The sequence below is a fragment of the Solanum lycopersicum genome, chromosome 1 (assembly GCF_036512215.1).
Source record: "Solanum lycopersicum chromosome 1, SLM_r2.1".
In the NCBI taxonomy this organism is placed as follows: Eukaryota; Viridiplantae; Streptophyta; class Magnoliopsida; order Solanales; family Solanaceae; genus Solanum; species Solanum lycopersicum.
In genome coordinates this window covers 13,717,277-13,738,665 of record NC_090800.1, presented here as the reverse complement: position 1 = coordinate 13,738,665, position 21,389 = coordinate 13,717,277, and the positions used below count along the sequence as shown (strand labels likewise).

Genomic DNA, 21,389 nt, shown 5'->3' with positions numbered 1-21,389 from the left:
TACGACTTCCAAAAATGAGGACTCAACATATGGGACCACAACTAAGGAGCCTCCATTAGCAAACACAAAGTCTGCTTCATTCATTCGTACCTACTTCATTTAATTCATTCATAAGCTAGTGTAAACACCAGCTATACCTAGGATGTAACTTAAGACATTTATCAGGTTCGTTGTGCAATGGCAAAGAATGACCTAGTTCCATTACTTAAGTATTGGTCACCTCATGATTATCCTATCCTAAAACCTTTGGTATAATTCATTTCATTGTGTGCATAATTTGAGGCTGGCCTCATTCATTTATTGGAAACTTTAACTTTAACCGACATAGATCATGTGAGCATCATGAAATCCGTTGTATTCGCCATACCGAAAATTGATGGAATCACCGGGCAAAGTGACCCAAAACAAGCTAGCATATATAGGGACTTGAACCGTTCTAGATCCCTATATTGGTAGTATAGGTTAAAAGACTAGGAGATATATGAAGACCCATACCCGGCATGCCGAACGCTCTTATCTCATAAGAGTTACGTGAAACTCCGCCCTTCCCAAAAGAAGGCATCACCACTTATAGATAGCCTGTCGATGCTCTATATAAAGTTCCGTTTCATTCAACTCATACGTCATGGAAGATGAGTTCTAGTATGAAGACATCATAGCTCTATAGATGATTTCTCATGACATCATTAGTATCAAGTATACAGTAATCTCAATTCATTCATTAGAGTATTCATCTAGACTGGTCTCTTTATTAACTTTACACTCTCAAAGGTGAGTACATTTTGGTAACTTTTACTTAAGCTCATTTGAGATTGCTCTCATATTTAACATTAACCTCTTATCATGTTGTCACCACATTCATTATCTTTAGCACATTTGATCTTCATAATTACACACCTTTTCTTTTACGTGAATGTTCATTTCATCATATGCCAATGCACTTGGCCATTTAGTGTGTTCCACACTCTTACTTAACCCTTCTAGGAGTTCATCATTTCGTTACATACATCTTAGGTTCCCTTACTTTTGAACATATACTAGACTTATGGGTCTATATATACAAGCCATGAGGATTCATTCATAGTTCGTTTAAGTGATTCATATCTTCCTAAGATTTTCTTATACAAGACTTATGCATTTGATAATTTTTTCACGTATGAATTATGTATCAATATGGAAATTGGGCAAGGGAACCCGATTTTAAATCCATTGGACAATACTTACATTTTTATTTAAATTAGTTTGACCCACACGGCCTGGGGACCCAAAATCGAGCCCAAACGCCTTCTTTTTATTTTCCCTTGATTTCTCTCCTTTTTTTTTCGTTCATTGGGACTGTGTTTTTGGGATTTAACTCGCACAACCTCATTTTCTTTGAATTTTATTTTTCCTTAAACCTTTTTTGTTTTGACCAAAGGTTGTGGGATTGAACCCCCATAGCCCCACCTTAATTTTCTCCTTAATTCCTTTTATTCTGCCTAGAGGTCGTGGGTTTGATTCCCACATGGCTTAACCTATATTTTTCTTTTAATTTTTCCTTAAATCTGATAGAGAGGTGGTGGGTTCGAATACCACTACTCTCATTTCTTTAATTCTGTTTTAGTTTTAGGGGAATCGGCCAAGAGTACTCGGGTTTGAATCTCATGTGCCTCACTCCTTTTTATTTTAATTAATTATAGTTTTGTTATAGTGAGGTCTTGGGTTCAATACCTACTGACCTCACATGTTTTAAACATTATTCTCAAACTCTGCTAAACTTGAAACATTAGCGGAAACTAATCTAAGACAATGCTGGAAATTGGATCATGATTTCCAGCTCCTTTTCATCAACATTTATACGTTAGTTCTTAGGATAATTCATGGATCATTTAGTACATCTTCAGGTTCAATTTTCATGGATTCATTTAGCTAATAGTTTTAACTCAAATAAGCCACATAAAACTTCATATGAACATCACGATTTACAAGCGTTCTTTCATAAAAAATAGAAGGATTTAAACATGCCATTTCATGCTCTAATCCATGACCAAGAGTCACGACAATGCACCTACAAAACCGTATCCCACATTTCCGGAAAACATCCGAACATAAATACATACAAATAATCATCATGAAAATACGTTACATACCTATATTCTACCAGCAAACATATCAAACCTACGAATCAATGGGATATAGTGACAGTGACATGCAAAGGGGAACAATCCTTGTTTTTGGATTAGAATTGACTGAATCTTAAGGATCTCTTGGTAAAGTTACCAAGAGTAAGAAAACTCATACCTTCTTTTGATGTTTATTCAACACACGAACTTCTGTAAAAACCCCTCTTCAAATCACGTTCAAGTCTCGAAAGTCCAACACCACCCGACAGAAAACTCCTCCCTTTGCCTAACGTTTTTGCTCGGCGTTTATATATGTTTTGATTATATTTTTTCGACTGAGTTCTTCAAGTGTGAATAACTTTTGTTGTTTTTTCTTTTCTTATAATTTTTTTAGGCAGAAAAAATGTGAGAAGAGTTGAGAAACGTGAGAGAGATGAGTGTGAGACAGTAGTTTAGGATAAGGAGTTTTAGTTTGGGAATTAGTCAAACTAGGACTCCTTATTAATTTGAATAAAAATTATAATTTAATTAGCTTATTTAAATGACCATAAATACCTTGAAAAATCATATTATAAAACTTTACTCAAATACATTTAATTGATGCTTCCGTTGAGGTTCGAACCCGGGTGGAGTGACCAATGCAAAACAGGTTATTTCGGGTTGACACGACGAGAACCATCCACTAATTAAATTAATATTAAATAAAGTAATTGCTTAGGGGAATTAATATATTACCCTTTGCCTGTAGAAGACCATTTGACCCCTAGACCCTCCAAACTTATGATTTTCCCCTTTTTAAATCTGATAAAGATTCATCCGATTGAATATTCATATTCAGGATGGCTACCTGGCTAGACCCAACCTATTCTAGCTAAACTAACTCCCCATGTTAGTTTTCTTAGATCTCGCAAGGGTACAAAGTCTTCTTTTACGAGCATCAATTCCTTGTGTATCCGGTCTAATCGTAGGAATTTAAGACACATTAAGCATTACTAAGCATATCCATTTTTAAGGTTGTTACATCTACTTTGGCTGTTAGACCATAATTTATTAGTGTGGGGTTTTGTGATGCCGGCTTCTATTTTTATAATCACATGGTCTATATCAGTTAAGTATATAGTTTCCCAAAAGTAAAATGGACAATGGATGTAAATTACATAGACCCTAACTAGAATGACTTAAGAGAGGTTACTTAGGAAAGGTGGAAGTAATAAACCCATCTAGACATTGCACAAGTAGCTCCTTAGGATGTTCTAGAAAGGTTTTATAATGCATATCACTATGTATGTGGTCTTTATGTATGACATTATAGTATTTCTATACTTGTTATGAAGGTGTGCATGATATAAGTCTTTATGCATGATGTTGATATTGATAACTATATTATGAAGGTCTTTCTTGACATAAATGAAGTTGTCTCCTTTTAATATGTTTATATATGACTTAGATGTAAAAGAAAGTTGTCTCCTTTTAATATGTTTATATATGACTTAGATGTAAAAGCTTGTAGTCTCATGTTAGGTTTTCTAAGTATGTGTGAGGCTATGTGGTCCTACATGTACATTGCACTAATAGACTTATATTAGGTGATTGATTTAGGTCTTATAAGGTTCTATATGAAGTAAAATAAGTATATGTGCATAATGACTAGTAGTTCTCTATAATCATCTTTTAGTCTTGGCTTAAATATGTCTATGTTGTACCATACTTTTATGATGATATGTGTTGGCTTTTGTAAGTATTATGTATGGTTTTTCTTTTGGTCCTTAGATGATTCATTGCACCAAGTATCACTAAAGGGTTACTTCAAAGGCTTATCAATTAAAAGAAATAGTTCAATCTTAAGGCGTGAGATCACTGTACAGTGACCTCAAATGGGACTTAAATTGTATATGCGATTTTCTATGGTGTTTTGCCTTTAATTGTGTTTATATGAATTATATGAATGGTATTATTTGATGATTTAATGGATATTTACTCTAAAAGGCATAAAGTATGATTTTCAAGAAAATGTCCCTTTTAAATGCATGGTTTTGCATGGTTGTCATACTTAGTGTCTTCTTGTACTAACCCATTCTTCTATACTTTTTTACACAAAGTGTAGGTGATGGATGCTCAAAGGATGTTTATGATATAGGAGATTGATATGATTCTCAAGCTCAAGGAAGGGGGTCCTTAGGTTCCAAGGATTCCCTAATTATGTCTTAATGTGAAGTTTATTAAATGTGTATAGATATGTCTTATGTTTTAAGGGTCGTTTCCTTAATGTATTTTTAATGTTTTTGAGTTTAAGATGGCAAAGACACATAGGGTCTAAATATGTATTATGACTTATTTTTGTATATATATGAAGTTAAGTTTCTAGCATATGATTTGCTATGAAATTTTTAAAATTTTCCACTAAATTTACTATGTCAATGAGATGAATGATAACTATGGGCTTGTACAAGATCCACGAGAAGTCAAGAACGCCATGTTAGCTCCCAGGATGTGACAAACGTGGTATCTGAGCATGAGGTTTTTAAAACTGATTTAGGGTCCAAGAAGTCTCATATTGCAATGTCTAGTATAGTCTATTATCATTGGTGGTCAGTTGTGACACATCAAATGTATGAGAGACTATAGGTTGATAGAGTGTCCAATCTTCATTATTCTCATTTCGTGTCATAGAACTTAACTCTATAAGATATCTGTTTTATGTTTTCTTTTCCGGTTGTCTTTTTAGATGTGATTGCTTGGATGAGATTTTCCCTTATGATTGAGGGAGAAAAAGTGATTTTAAATGCTTATCTTTGTTTTATGGTTGTATGAGTATGTGTGAAGGTGAATCTTATATGTTTGTATGATGTGATGCAATTTATTTCTATATATGAAAATGTATGTCATGTATCATGTTAGATTAAGAAATGTATGTCATGATATAGTTAAATTATGTTAAAAGTTCCTATGGTAAAAATTGAGTCCTTTTTGAATGATGTGTTCCTATATAGTTTTGCATGATAGTATCCTAAAACTATGATTTCAAGTTTAAATATTTAGTGACTACCTAAGGAAGCATGCTACCCTAAGATTATGTACTAAAAAGTGTTCAATGTCTCATTTTTTATATGTGGAAGTTGATAAGTTGCTAGTATGGATTGGAGTCCTTTGTAAGACTTGATCCTAGTTCTAATGATAGTGTGAATTCTTATGTAGTATTAGTGGGTAAATCTTTGTCTCTTATTTTGTAATGGTTTTCCCATCCATTGCCTAAATGTTGCATTTTTGGAATTTGGAAGCGTGCTCACAGTAAAGCTAGGCAGCTTACATTTACATTTTTGGAAAATCAACTAAATTGTCCTTTGATTGGAAGTTGTTGAAATATGTATAGAATTGATGCATATGAACATGATGATGAATATATAAAAAAAGAGATGTGTTATTTGGAATTAAGAGTGAGAGTCTTATGGAATGATGAGTTGTAGAATTATTTTTATTTTCTTATTGTGTTGTGAGTTCCTTTATGTTTTGGAATTGAAGGTAGTACTCTATCTTAGTAGGGTTATGATGTGGGTTTCATTGACCTAGAAGTTACTTTTCATTAATGTTGAAAGAAAAGAAAGAGCACTTAGGACTAACTCTCTTATATTGTTTCCCCCTATTATGCCGGGCCTTGGTGTCTATTGTATTCTATGAACACCTTATGTGGTTTCATGAGATGACCTAACTTGATAATTAGTGACAGATTTTCTAGATGATATGGTTTAGAATATATTGGTGTTCCTATGTTAACTTACTCTAAATTCCTTCAAAAGTTGTAATAACTTTAAAGTGACTAAAAATGAGGTTATTAAGTTAAGATCCTCTTATGTTCGGGTTAAGTTTCTCTTAATTGGGTTTACCCCAATTGGGGGGTGGATGTGATTGAGTGGTGAGGTTGTAGAAATTGTCAATCTTGACCTTGTATTCTCATTTGAACGTGAATCTAATGAATTCTTAGTAAGCTTGTTCATGAATAGAGTCATGCATAAAGTATGAATTGCACGAACTTTATATGTTTGGTGTGTATTGATTGACATTACCTTAAAGATATTGTGACGATTCCAAGGAGCATGAATGAAATGTTTTGATAAAATTAATGTTTTCTCATGTTGATTTTCGACTTGATATGCTAGTTGTGCATTTGAATTCATGAGATAAGATAAGAAACATCGTAATCGTCACATGTCAGGTGTGATGTTTAGCCTTATAATAGAAAGTTGAGTCTCTTTAAAACGAAATATATTGAGTCTCTTGAAAACTAGGTGACGTGTATGGTTTGGGAAGCATCATTATAGGTTCACTATTTAAAGGGGAAAGCAAGTTCGCTAAGTGTTCATATATGTGCCTATAATTTTTATTATATTCCCCAAAAGATGCATATTGTGAAGGTGAGTACAATGTTAAAAATTGACATTTTGAGTACTATGTGAGAAATTGACATTTTGTGAAATTTCTTCCTAATTATTGTGATGTACATGGTGTGACTTACAATATTGACTTCCCTAGAAAGAAAACATGCTCATGTCTTAGTATGAAAATTGAGAATTTCTCATTTTAAAGGAATTAAACATGTACTTTGCTTAGGTATTAACTCATGATACACGTAAGTGTGCTGAGGAGAAGGAAATTCCTCCATGGACACCACTAAACTTTGTATGGTTAAGTATGATCTTCATAGCACTATCTCTAACTAAGGAAGATCTTGGTTGATTAAATTAACTCAAGTCTATGTGCATTGAAGTATGAGTGCATAATTGCATTTTTAGTGTTGTTGAAACCTTCCTATGTTTTACTTAAAGAATAGTAGCAAGATGAGCTATAAATAAAATTGAAGTATAATGATCATGTTATGATTAGGATAAGGATGCTCCTCCTATGAACATGATAAGAGCCTATGTGTTTGATGCATTAAAGAGTAAGTGAATGGATGTTTTACTTTCTTGTGTGCATTAGGTGCAAAAATTATTGGATTATGTTATAAATTTTATGAACTGCTCTAAGATGCATTGAAATCCTTGTCATGATTAAAGAGCCCTAAGTGTCATTCGAGGACGAATGTTCCCAAGTGGGGGATATTAAATGAGCTTATTAAGTCTTTAAGTTATATATAATGATGTTAAATGGTATTATATAGAGTTTCAAGAAGTTTGGAGGTCAAATGAACACGAACGTCCAAGGCGTTCGAAAGATAGCCCTTAAGACGTTCATTGTGTTTCTTGATGGGGCCTAGCCTGTTTGGATGACTTGCAAGTGTTTATTTTGGGTGAAACTTATGTGGAAGGTAAGAAATTATTAATGGTTGTATTCACTTTGGAAACTTCGAGGTACGACTTCTAAATTGCCCCCACAAAATTACCCACAAGAAGGAGCCAAGGCTGGTCAAGATATTGCCTCGGAAGTGTCAATAGACAGACCAAACGGCGTCCAGGTGGTAAATAAATGGACCGTAGGTTAGGTCTCGGTAATTTTTACTTATCTTTTTATGGTATAAACCATAAAATTGGCCAATGACCAATTGACGGAAGCCAAAGGGCTGCCAGTAGATCGACCTACGACTAGTCGATTGCTCCGTTGATGGTGACCTGTAACTCCAGCATTGCGTCTGTTTTATTAAAGGGTTGAATGGAAAATTCACACACATACTAAACTGACTATAGTAGGTTTATTAAGATACTTATAGGTGTATATTAGTCATCTGAAATGTGAAGAATCCTTTACAAATCCCTTCCAACGAAATTGAACTTTCCCTCCAAAATATTCTCCCAAGAAACCACCATTGTTGGTGGAGCTCAATAACTACTTGGATCTTGGATTTCCATGTATGAATCACGATGTTTTAGATGTTTTGAACTTTAATAGGTATGGTGATCCTTAATCTCTAGTTATCCTTCCGTGTAGAGAGTTAATCTCAATGTTTTCAATTAAGATTTTATGATCAATCTTTCAATCATTCAATCTAGCCATGGGTTCTTTCTAAAAAATGTTTTAATGATTAAATAATGATGAATTGAAGTTAATATATTTGTTTGAACGTGATTTTTACTCCAATTTCATGATAAACCCGTGCATCTTACTTAAATCGATTTAGTCATGCATGGACATTGTGATCATGACTTCTTATCGATTGAATTATGATTCTAGTATGTGTAATTTTTTGTATATACTATTATTTTTGTGGTTTATTGTTGAATTGATGTTGAGGTATCCATGTGGATCAAGCTATGAATATTTGAACATGTTTAATATAGTTTTCGATGATTCAATGTAATGTTGGTCTTTTTATTAATTAATGTTTAATTGGAATGGTTGTTGATCATTGTAGATACATACTTCAGTTGATATTATGTATAAATTTTCGGTATAAATCCTTGATTATCAAATTAAAGAAAGACCTACATGAAATTATCTAAGTTCTTCAAGTCTATGGTATTGTAACGTGTGATCTTGTCGTTAGGTTAGTTTTTATATGACATGATCATGGTTAATTGTCTATAGATACTGCCGATAATGTAATGTGAGTATGAAATATATGTAATGGATAAAATGTGGATCAATTCATGATAGTTTGAATAGGATTATCCTACATAAACTTACCTTCCACGAATTCTTAATATGAAACATGTTACAGTGATTTAGAGTCTATTGGAATATGTAGTAGGATCTCGTATAAGCTATGATTTCTTGATGCTACTGCCCTAGATTGATGTTATTAATGAAATATAATTGGTAATGAATGTATGTAAAATTGGTTAAACAGCTACGTTCTTCTACATTCTACCATATATGTGGTATAGTGCACCAGTTGTATCATGGTCTTATGACTACTCATACATGGTTTTGTTTATGATTTAAGTAGTTATATATACTCCTGTATAATGTATAAATGATGAAAGAGTAGTAATTTTCAATGATGACCAAAGGCTAAAGTATTTGTAAGAGTTTCTCTACTCTTCTATTTCTTTACTTCATTATAATAATGTTGATGAAGCCTTGTATGACATTGTGTGGTATGATCCACTTATGGTGGAGGTGTTTACTTTATTTTCATTATATATGTGTTGACCATAGCCTTGAAGGCAAATTGTTGAATATATGTGTCACACCCCTTTTTTACGCGGCGGCGTAAGGGTTTTTCCAATTTAAGTGACGTTATTAATTAGGGGATTATTTTAATATTTCCAGAGTCTTCACTTGGAATTGAGTTACGGTGTTCCAAGTCACCTTTTATTTAATCCCTAATCAAAAAGAAATGACTCTTTGTTTGGTCTGCGAACCAGTTCGGGTAAGGAATTCTATTGACCGAGGGGAAGGTGTTAGGCATCTCTCGAGTCCCGTGGTTCTAGCACGGTCACTTTATGGACATCTATGACTTAAAATAATTTTTGAATATTATATTACTAACCCAACTGTATTTACCCTCGTTCTTTAATTTATTTAAATATATTAAAACTACCTTATATTATTAATCTATGCCCTTTAATTAAAAATATATATATATACATATAAATTAAATCAAGCAAAGAAGAATAAAATAAGATATTCTTTATTATTATTATTTTTTATTTTTTGTTTTATTTTTTTACATTTTTGTCTCTTTTTACTTTCTCATCATTTGCTATTATTATTATTTATTGTTATTATTATTTTTTATACTTCCAAGGTTTTATTTGTTTTTTTTTATTTCAACTTAATTTTTTTTTGTTTGGACAAAGAAACTTTAAAAAATATATATATAAAAAAATCTTTCATCTTCAATTGATTTTTTTAATATTATTTTTATACTTCTTTTCTATTATTTTTTGTTCTCTCTTTTCCCCTCTTTTTAACTATATTCTCTTTCACTGTTTATTTTTTTTTAAGTTTTCCCTTTTTCTTTTTATTGTTAATATTATTATATTTTTTCTTTTCTTCCATTTTTTTCGATTTTTTTTTACGTCACTAACATTAAATGGAATTTCTACTAACTAAAATTAATATTTACATAATAGCTACATATCTTATCATTATAAACTAAATATTAAAAATTACATGACTTGGACAATAATTTTACTTAAATATAAAATAAACTATGGGTTATTTAAATATAAAATAAATCGTGGTTTGTTATAATAATCTCAAACTAAATATAACTATATAAGGGATCTAAACATAAAGTTGATATGAAATATTTTAACAAACTTCATATAAAAAAATAACCGTTCAACCACATGTGAAATTTGACAACTTCAATATATTGCAATCAATGTTTGTATAACATGATATTAAATTATTAAAAAAATTAAATGGTACCTCTTGCAAATATTCCACCAAAAGAAAACAATTCGATTAAGGAACCGCGAGAGTAGACCTCAACTTCAACTTTTGTTTTTGAGTCGAAAAAGAATATGTGAATATATTTACTGATTTTTGTTTGTGGAAGAGTCTTTTTCTTTTTGTTTGTATTTTTTCTTTTCACCTTTTTTCTTTCTTTTTTTCTATCCTTCTCTTTCTTCCTTTTTTCTTTGTTTCTTCCGTTTTTCCTTCTTCTTTTTTTTTACCTTTCTTATGATTTTTAATAGTGCAGCTGTGCAATGTGTACGTGGGAGGAATGGGGAGTGGGGAGTGGGATGGTGGGTTTTCTTTTTGTTGTTTTATATTTACTTTTTTTAAATATTATATATATATATATATATATAATGATAATTATATAATTATTAATTATTTTGAGTAAATAAATAAATAAAGCTAAATGGGTAATTAAAACAAAAAAGACATAATTAAGAAATATTAGTTTATTTAAATAATATATGTAATATATATATATATATATATATATATATATATATATATATATATCCTTTTTTTTAACCATAAAAATAAACTTATTTAATAAAAATTATATTTATGTTGTTTATTTTTATATCTTTTAAATAAACTTAATGAAAATAATAAAAAGTCAAAATATATTTTATTTAGATTGATAAAATTATTTATACTCTAAATATTGGTGTTAAACTTAAATTCGGTCAAAAATTACGTGTCTACAGTTTTTCCCTCTTTGACTGGAAACACGAGGAGTTTTTCAGACATATAAGTAGACAAAGAGACAAGTTTTGACCGAACTCTTATTTGAAAGACCAAAATTTGTGCGACCGAGTCCTTGTTTGGACATCCTACATATCACTGGTGATAAGGGAATCAGGCCACTTGTAGTTCGAGGAGACAAAGTGATGAGTTGGAAGTTAAGTGAGGTTCCATCGAGGCTCCAGATCGCGGCTCTTATCCTTACATAAAAATTGAAAACTATTCGTCAAAAGAAAAACAAATGTACAAACTTCTATCCATGTATCTTTTCATGAATCTTCACTTGAATTTTGACATTAAGATATCACCTTGATTTTTGAGTGAATATCTTAACTTAAAATTGGAATGGAGGCTGAACCTGCCACTTAGACGGAACTTTTGACATTCTTCAAAATGACAACTTGAAAAATGCTCTTGAATAAATGCTTGTTTTCTTGATCAAAAGTTGACTAGTAAAAGATGTGTGAAAATCAGGCTGCTATATGCACTGAAGAAGCTAATTCTAACCATCATGGAATTGATTATTCTAAATAATTTGAAACATTCTTCTTGAATTTTAAATCCCGGTCTCGCTTGAGAAAACCTGAGAACAACCACTAACAAAAAAAATAAATAAAAAATTTTCCTCAGTTTTCACTAGGAAATTTTTTTTATAAGTTATTAGCAAATATAAATATAAAACATAAACTTCGGCTAGGAAGAGTTTATTTCAGGAGAAAATAAAACTAAAAATCCAGACTAGGAAGTGTTAATCCTATGAGAAAGTAATCTAATCCCATTATTCAGGAGGGACCTGCTAGTCCTATTATCCAGGAGGGTCCTACTAGTCTCATTATTTAGAAGGGTCCTGCTAATCACATTATCACAGAGGGTCCGGCTAGTCCCATTATCAAGGGGTTAATCCCATTATCCAGGAGGTACCTGCTAGTCCCATTAACCAGGAGGGTACTGCTAATCCCCTTATCCAGGAGGGTCCTGCTAGTCTCATTTTCCAGGCGGGTCCTACTAATCCTATTATCCAGAAGAGTCCTGCTAATCCCATTATCCAGGAGGGTCCTTCTAATCCCATTATTCAGGAGGGTCCTTCTATTCACATTATCCAGGAGGGTCCTGCTAATCCCATTATCCAGGAGGGTCCTGCTAGTCCCATTATCAAGGAGGTTCCTGCTAGTCCCATTATCCAGGAAGGTCCTGCTATTCCCCTATCTAGGAGGGTCCTTCTAATCCCATTATCAAGGAGGGTCCTGCTTATCCCATTATCCAGGTTGGTCCTACTAATCCCATTATCTAGGAGGGGCCTGTTAGTCCCATTATCTAGGAGGGTCCTACTAATCCCATTATCTAGGAGGGTCCTGCTAATCCCATTATCCAGGAGGGTCCTGCTTATCCCATTATCCAGGAGGGTCCTGTTAGTCCCATTTTCGAGGAGGGTCCTGCTAATCCCATTAACCAGGAGGGTCCTGCTAATAAATTTTTCAACAAACTAATAATACCAACGAAACATTGTGAATGCTATCTTCATTATTTAGAAGTTCCTTCAAGGAGAAATAATAATAATAATAATAATAATAATAATAATAATAATAATAAATAAAATAAATATTTCAACATTTAAGTAATTGTTATTTTGATATATATTAGCCGACATTCATATAATATTCCACAAGTCTTTATTGTAGGGTTTCCATTTCGCTAGCTGCAGACTAGGTTGAACATTTAGGTTCCTCGAATCATCAATCTTGAAAAAACTTGTGTCCATGCTTCAACAAAGAAAATTTGTGAGTTTGATAAGGTGGTGGTTGGTTTTTGGTTCCATCATTCGACAAGAGCCTCAAACACTTATGACTCTTTAGTTGTTTTCAACGGTCAATACTTTTTATTGATTGATAGTACTTTCATCCAAATTTTCTTATTTTGGGACCTAAATCCAATGTCTTTATCTCATAACAATCATTGTTTAGCCTTCATTGAAACAGAGAATTTTCGAATTTCAACACTTGAAGACAGATAATAACTCAGTAGCATGATGCTTCGCCTAGTACCATTTAGAGACTTTGTAGTGAGTCTTGAAATTCCTTCCTAGTTTTTTGACAAAGACTCGACCCAAATCAATACCAAGAAAAAGTGACGAAAAAAAGTATAAGAAAATTACGAACTATATGAGAATAAAAGAAAAGATTCGATGAAGACTTTTTTTTGTAAGAAGAAGAAAGAAAAAACATATCTGAGTGTAGGAGCTGAGACTACTAATCATGCCATGTAATTTGAATTGATTTCAAGACTTGGCTATCCAATCTATTCATCAACCATTATTGATTATTCAATCTTGATGTGGAATCCCAACACTTTATGAAGCCATAAATAATCTGAACCCTTATAGACTTTGTGATATTCACGAAGGTCTTTGCCGCTAAAACTCAATCATGTTAATTGCTCCAGCTCACGTCTGCCTTATGGTGCATGTCAGAATTTTCACCAATAAAACTCTCTTATATTCAACTCCTTTGCGCCTTACGGTGCCTAATTAGGGTTTTTACCAATAAGACTCTCTCATTTTTATTTCTTTATACTCACATTTTTCATATGGTGCCCATTCAGGATTTTCACCTACCCTTAACAACCTTATTCTCGACATATCAAGGGTTGATGCAAAGATTTTTTTTTTTACTTTAGATGATGGGGTTGATTTTGAGCTTTGAGATGAGAGACCAAATGAATAAACAAACGACTTTTGCCCCAGTATACTACAATATGAATTTTTGGATTTGTATTTGGTTGAACCGAACACAATATTAGGGCTGCCTACATATCTTGCTGAAACAAGAATTAGGTCAAACGTAGTTCAGACAATTTGTTTTTGTTTTTTTTGAAAAGTCAACGAAACACCATAACCAAGAGATCCCGTTGAATCAACCCTTGAAATGTCAAGCCCAAACATAAGGGTTTTTTAATTTCAAAACTCAATCGTATGTAATATCTTTTCACAGCATCAACATTGACGACCGTTTCTATCACTTTGCCTTCTATATCTGCTAAGGAAAGAGCACCATTGGGTAATACCCTTTTAACAACGAATGGTCCTCTCCAATTTAGAGAAAATTTTCCTTTGGTTTAAGCATGATGTGGCAAAATGTGTCTCAACACTAATTGACCCTCTTCAAAATGTCTAGGACGCACCTTTTTGTTGTATGCCGATGTCATTCTTTTTTGATATAATTGTCCATGACATACTGATGTCAGACGCTTCTCATCAATCAAACTTAATTGATCTAACCGAGTTTTTATCCATTCATCATAATCAATTTCAGCTTCCACAACTATTCATAAAGATGGGATCTCAATCTCTGCAGGTATAACAGCCTCAGTCCCGCATACCAGTGAATATGGGGTAGCGCCCACTGACGTACGGACTGTAGTGCGATAACCCAACAAAGCAAAAGGAAACTTTTCATGCCATTGTCGAGAACTTTGCACCATTTTATGAAGTATCTTTTTTATATTTTTGTTAGCAGCTTCTACAACCCCGTTTGCCTTTGGGTCATACGGAGTCGAATTTCGATTCTCAATCTTAAATCGGTAGCATACCTCTTGCATTAAGTGGTTGTTGATATTTGTGGCTATGTTAGTTATAATCACCTTTGGAATACCAAACCGATAGATGATTTTGAAATGGATGAAATCCACCACGACCTTCTTGGTCACTGATTTGAAAGTTACTTCTTCCACCCACTTTGTAAAATAATCAATGGCCACCAAGATGAACCTGTGACCATTCGATGCTTTTGGTTCTATCGGTCCAATCACATCCATTCCCCATGCCACGAAAGGCCATGGAGCCGATATTGCATACAACTCAAAAGGGGGAGAATGTATTAAATCACCATGTATTTGACATTCATGACATTTACGAACAGATCGTATGGAATCCTACTCCATGGTGAGCCAATAATATCCTGCTCGAAGTATTTTCTTGGCTAGAAAATATCCATTCATATGAGGTCCACAAAATCCTGAGTGTACTTCAATCATGATTATGGAAGCCTCTTGAAAATTTACACACCTTAGAAGACCTAAATCGGGTGTCTTCTTGTATAGTATGCCTCCGCTTAAGAAAAAACCCCTTGCTAGTCGTCAAAAAGTTCTTTTTTGATTACTGGTTACATCCGACGGACATTCTCCAGACTGAAGATATGTTTTGATATCATGAAACCAAGGCTTACCATCAAATTCCTCCTCAATCATGTTGCAATAAGCATGTTGATCACGAATTTGTATGTATAGAGGGTCGATATGGGCGTCATCAGGGTGTTGGAGCATCGAAGATAAAGTGTCCAATGCATCTGCAATCTCATTGTGCATTCTGGGAATGTGTCTAAACTTTATCGACACGAATCATTGACAAAGACTTTGTAAACATTGTTGATATGGTATGAGCTTTGGATCTCGAGTTTCCCATTCTCCTTGAATTAGATTAACTAGTAAGTCTGAGTCTCCTAACACTAACAATTCTTGGATGCCCATGTCAACATCTAACCTCAGACCCAAAATGCACGCTTCGTACTCGGACATATTATTAGTACAATAGAATCTATGTTGGGCTGATATAGGGTAATATTCCCCTGATTCAGACATAAGAACAGCTATCATTCCAACTCCTTTCCTGTTAGAGGCACCATCAAAGAATAACTTCCAACCTTGATCGTTATCGTGATTAACTTCATCGATACAAGATATATCTTCATCTGGAAAATAGGTTTTAAGTGGTTTATATTCTTCATCAATAGGTTTCTATGCCAAATTATCTGTCAATGCTTGAGCTTTCATTGCGGTCCGCGTTATATATATAATGTCAAACTCTTTAAGCAATATTTGCCATTTTGCAAGCCTGCCTGTGGGCATGGGCTTTTGAAAAATATATTTCAATGGATCCATATGAGAGATGAGATAAGTAGTGTAAAATGAAAGATAATGTTTCAACTTATGTGCTACCCAGGTTAGGGCACAACACGTTCTTTCAAGAAGGGTGTACTTTGCTTCGTAAACGGTAAACTTCCTGCTGAGGTAATAAATGGCCTGCTCTTTCTTCCTAGTGTCATCATGCTGACCCAGTACACAACCAAAACAATTATCCAGTACTGACATATACAATATCAAAGGTCTTCCCGGCTCGGGGGGAACCAACACAGGGTGATTCGACAAGTAATTCTTAATTCTTTCAAAAGCTTCTCGACATTCTTCGGTCCACTTTACTATGACATTCTTTTTCAACAACTTAAAGATACGCTCACAAGTTGTTGTGAGTTGAGCAATGAATCTGCTGATGTAGTTTAACCTTCCTAGAAGGCTCATTACCTCGATTTTGTTATTTGAAGGTGGAAATTCTTAATTGCTTTTATTTTTGAAGGATCCAACTCGATACCTCTTCGACTGACTATAAACCCCAAAAGCTTCCCCGATGGTTCTCTAAATACACGTTTTGCAGGATTAAGCTTGAGATTATACCTGCAAAGCCTTTCGAAGAATCTCCTTAAGTCTTTCAAATGATCTGACTATTTTTTAGATTTAATGATAACGTCATCCACATAAACTTTGATTTATGCATCATATCGTGAAACATGGTTGTCATTGCTCTCATATAAGTTGTCCCTGCATTTTTTAATCCAAAAGGCATAACACGATAACAATGTGTACCCCATGGAGTGATAAAAGATGTTTTTTGTACATCTTCATCATCGATAATAATCTGATGGTAGACCGCAAAACAATCCACAAAAGATGCAACCTCATGTTTAGCACAATTATCCAATAAATTATTGATGTTAGGAAAAGGAAAATCATCTTTTGGACTTGCCTTATTCAAATCACGATAATCAACACACATTTGAACTTTGCCGTGTTTCTTAGGGATAGGTACGATATTGGTTAACGAAGAAGGATATTGAGCGACCTGAATGACTTTGGCCTCAAGTTGTTTTGTGACATCCTCTTTAATTATTACACTCATGATGGTTTTAAGTTTTCTCAACTTCTGCTTTATCGGAGGAAAATTCGGATCAATTATTAACTTGTGAACAACCATGTCAGTGCTTAATCCAGGCATGTCATCATAAGATGACGCAAAAACATCTTTGTAATCAAACAGGGCTTGGATTATATCGTCCTTTTGATGTCGAACATGTACACTTATCTTAGTCTCCTTAATAATTTCCTGATCCCCCAAATTTATCGTCTCAGTTTCACTCATGTTTGGATTTGACTTATTTTCAAAATAATTGAAATCCCTCCTTACTTCTTCAAATACTCTATCTCCATCATATTCGATTTCTCGACTTATTATTCCAATATTAGGTCGAAGATTAGATTGGATATTAAGATCCGGCAAAATTTTTTGCATGTATGTCATATCACTAGATTCGGGATAGAAAGAACTGAATAAAAGAAAACAAACAAATATATTAGACTAAAATAAAGATGCAATTACATCCTATTGAAAAGGGAAATAAAACGAGAATATAGAATCCGAATTACAATCCTTGAATGAATCGAACGACAAAAGAAAAAAAAAGACAGACTACCAAGACTCGTCTTTAACAGGGAGAGGGGTGGCATCCCAATTGTTTAGATTGACATCAGGACCAATGAATTGCACATCTCTGTCGCTAGTGCCTTCTCCGAGTTCCACCATATCAACCTCGACATATTAGTCTTGAAAATAGTTGATCATTTCTTCGCTAACTTTCATCACTAGCTCTAGAAAAAATGATTGATAAGATTCTTTTGCATGGGCTTTGATGAAAGATTTGTAGATTGGTTGTATAGGCTTGGTAAGTGACCATACATCTTTCTTCTGCTTCTTTGCCTTCATTTTGTCTTCGACTCTAGTTTGGTAGCCTAAGCCAAAAGTACCGATGTTCTTTTGTAGACTCACAGGATAATCTTTTCCTTGCAAGCAGATTCCTAAGCATTTACCCGGCTGAAATTCATGTTTCAGCAATTCATTCACCACCATTATAGACGTGATGGGCATATTTGGTTTTGAAATAACACTCCCCTCGGGGACATGCTCAATAACCACTACTTTAGAAGCTTGATAAACTAAAGCCTCATTCTCATTATACGCATTGATAAAAGGGAAGGAAGAGTCTTTGTAGATTGACAAATCCCCCTCAACATGAACAATTACCTCTTGTCGGTCCTGTTCAAACTTAATCATTTGATGCAACGTTTAGGGGACTGCTCCAGCCCTATTCACCCATGGCCTCCACAACAATAGATTGTAGGACGCGTTGATATCCACCACTAGAAAATTCAAAGCGATATCCAAAGGACCTATGGTTCGTATGAGTTCTATCTCACCAATAACATTTGTATTTGACCCATCAAAAGCTCTAACACATACATTGTTGGGTCGGACCCTTTCAGCACTAACATTCAATTTCTGTAGAGTTGATAAAGGACAAATATTTGATCCAGATCCTCCTTCAATTAGAAATCGAGTGACATATGAAAGCTCACTCTTTATAGTGATATGTAGGCCTTGGTTATGTCGTGTACCTTCTTTGGGTAGTTCATCATCTGAAAAGGTGATGCGGTTTACCTCAAATATTCTCCCAGCAATCTTCTCTAACTGAATCACTATAACTTTACTAGGAACATGTGCTTCATTCAAAATTTTCATTATAGCCTTACGATGTTCATCAGAATGTGTTAGCAAAGACAACAAAGAGATTTGGGCTGGTGTTTTTCTTAATTGTTCCACCACGGAGTTGTTTGATAGTTTCATCTTCCTTAGGAATTCCTCTGCCTCTCCTTCAGTGACCGGACTCTTTATTTGTATTTGGTCATTTTTTGTTTTCATTAATTCCATCGGGACATAACATCTTCCTGAATGGGTTATTCCTCCCACTTCATCTTTTTCTTCATCTATTTCTTTTTCCTTGTATGTCACGACACTAGGATCATAATTCCAAGGAACAGCTTGGGGGTTAGTCATTGGGAGCTGGGGTACTGCCTGATAATCACAGGAGGAATATGGGCCCCTCGCACGATCAAGATAGGCTTGTTTGGCCCTTTTGGAACAAACGATTTTGCCTTACTCATGCTTGCCCAAAAATCTTCAAGGGCTCTTTTCACAGTTAAGATGGGTGTGTTTGATGGACTCAACTTTTCTAACACATTTTCCGCCCCTAAAGGCATCTTTTTTGTTAAATCAACAACATTTGCTAAATTTTGAATGCCAGTTCCAACCTTAAGGATTGGCTTATACGGAGATGCAAACTCTTCATGACCCTTCATCATTTCCAGCATGTTTGTTTCAGTATGCCTTGGCAATGAATTTTGATTTATGTTGGGTCCACTCGGACTTTCAACTATAATTCTATTAGAATCGATCAAATCCTGAATGGCCCTTTTCAAATACCAACATATCTCTATGTTGTGCCCTGGGCATTAGAACAATATGTGCAATGTTCAGAATAATCCAAATTTATCAGGGGAGGGTTCGACATCTTTCTCTCAATAGGACTCAAAACATTCAACGTCCTTAATTTTTTGAACAAGCTAGCATACGACTCCCCAATAGAAGTGAACTCATCTTTAACGCCATGTCCCTTTTTGTATTGTTGTCTAGGACGGAAAGGAATTCTAGCAGTATTTTGATGAACTTGTGGGGGTGGTGGATGATTTTGTGGAGTTAGTGCACGCCATTGTGGATAAGAAGGGGGTGTAATTGGTTGTGCATTCAAAACATGATATGGAGTGTATGGGACAGAATATTGTGGAGCTTGGGAAGGAAAATAGTGTTGTGAGGAATTACCTTGGACATGAGTCCTAGGCACTAATACAATAGCGGCCACATCCTCCCTTCTCTTCTTCCCTCCAATATTTCCAGAACCATTTTGAAGCACTTGTGTTGTGGCTTTTAAGGCAGCTTGACTTACAATCTTTCCAGACTTTATGCCATTTTCCACCATTTCCCCTACCTTAATGACTTCAGCGAATGTCTTCCCCACGACAGAAAGCAGATAGTGAAAGTAATCAGGTTCTTGCGCCTGGAGAAAAACGTCAATCATCTCTGAATCCTTCATCGGTGGTTTAACCCTAGCAGCTTGTTCCCTCAATCTGATAGCATATTCACGAAAATTTTCCGTGGTCTTTTTCCTTAGGTTGTTTAACGAGGAGAGATCTTGAACAATGTCAATATTATATTGGAATTTCTGTACAAAAAATCGAGCCAAATCATCCCATGTGTGCTAGTTGGTGATATCCTGATCTATGAACCATTCAGATGCAATCCCTACTAAGCTTTCCCCAAAAGGCCATAAGAAACTCTTTTTTTCCCCTCTGCACACCTCAATTGGTTGCAATATATCTTTAGATGAGCTATGGGGTCTCCGTGACCATCATATTTTTCAAACATTAGAGTTTTAAAACCAGTAGGTAAATGAACGTGAGGAAACATACACAAGTCACTGAACGAGACGCCTTTGTGGCCTCCTAGTCCTTGCATATCTCTTATACTCTGTTCCAAACTCTTCATTTTCTTAGTCATATCTTCATGTTCCTCATTCTTGACCATCTTATCAATTTCGACAGGGGAACTATACTGATGAATGTGGGGATGAGAGCTTGGAATTTTAATGGTCTCTTTAAGAGTGTAACTCTGATCACGCCGAACTTTGGGCGGAGGATCGCTGTTGGATATGGGCACCATCATTGGCTGCGGCATGCTGTTAGTCGGGGCAGCTAACACAAAGTGTGGATAACTCATCATTGGCGTATTCGAAGGGCGCACCATAGAAGTTCCAGCGACATTGGATATGTTAGCTTAGGGGATGAATCCAGGGGGATATATCGGATTGATTGTCGACACCTGGATAGGGTTAGACATATTTGTATTAAAATAGTCTTTGATTGAAGGTGGTGGAGGTTTTCCACTCATCCAAGACTCGTACATCTCTGCCATTTGTTTTTTTAACGCCTTTATCTCTTCTGTTGTCCCTATTTCTTGTGAAGTCATCTAGTTTTGGATCTCCTGATCATTGTCCGATTCATTTATGTCTTTGGGGGACATTTTCTGTTTCTCTTTCGATCTTGTCTTGTAAGGATGTGATGTCAATTTAACCACAAACCAGCTACCTTTAAGCTAGTATGTCTCTCTCTATCTCTCTCTCTCTTTCTCTCTCTGAATAGAGTAACAATCCG

At 34.5% G+C, this 21,389-nt stretch overlaps 1 protein-coding gene across 1 annotated transcript; it reads right to left on the bottom strand.

Annotated features, from left to right (window-relative positions):
- Window positions 1–18,411: 18,411 nt before the first annotated feature.
- Window positions 18,412–20,958, bottom strand: LOC138340801 (uncharacterized). The gene is made up of 4 exons (XM_069293020.1): window positions 20,515–20,958; window positions 20,002–20,401; window positions 19,293–19,627; window positions 18,412–19,197 (listed from the first exon to the last, which is right to left on the bottom strand). The coding sequence occupies exons 1-4, from the start codon at window positions 20,956–20,958 to the stop codon at window positions 18,412–18,414; spliced, it is 1,965 nt and encodes a 654-aa protein (XP_069149121.1).
- Between the last annotated feature and the right edge of the window lie 431 nt (window positions 20,959–21,389).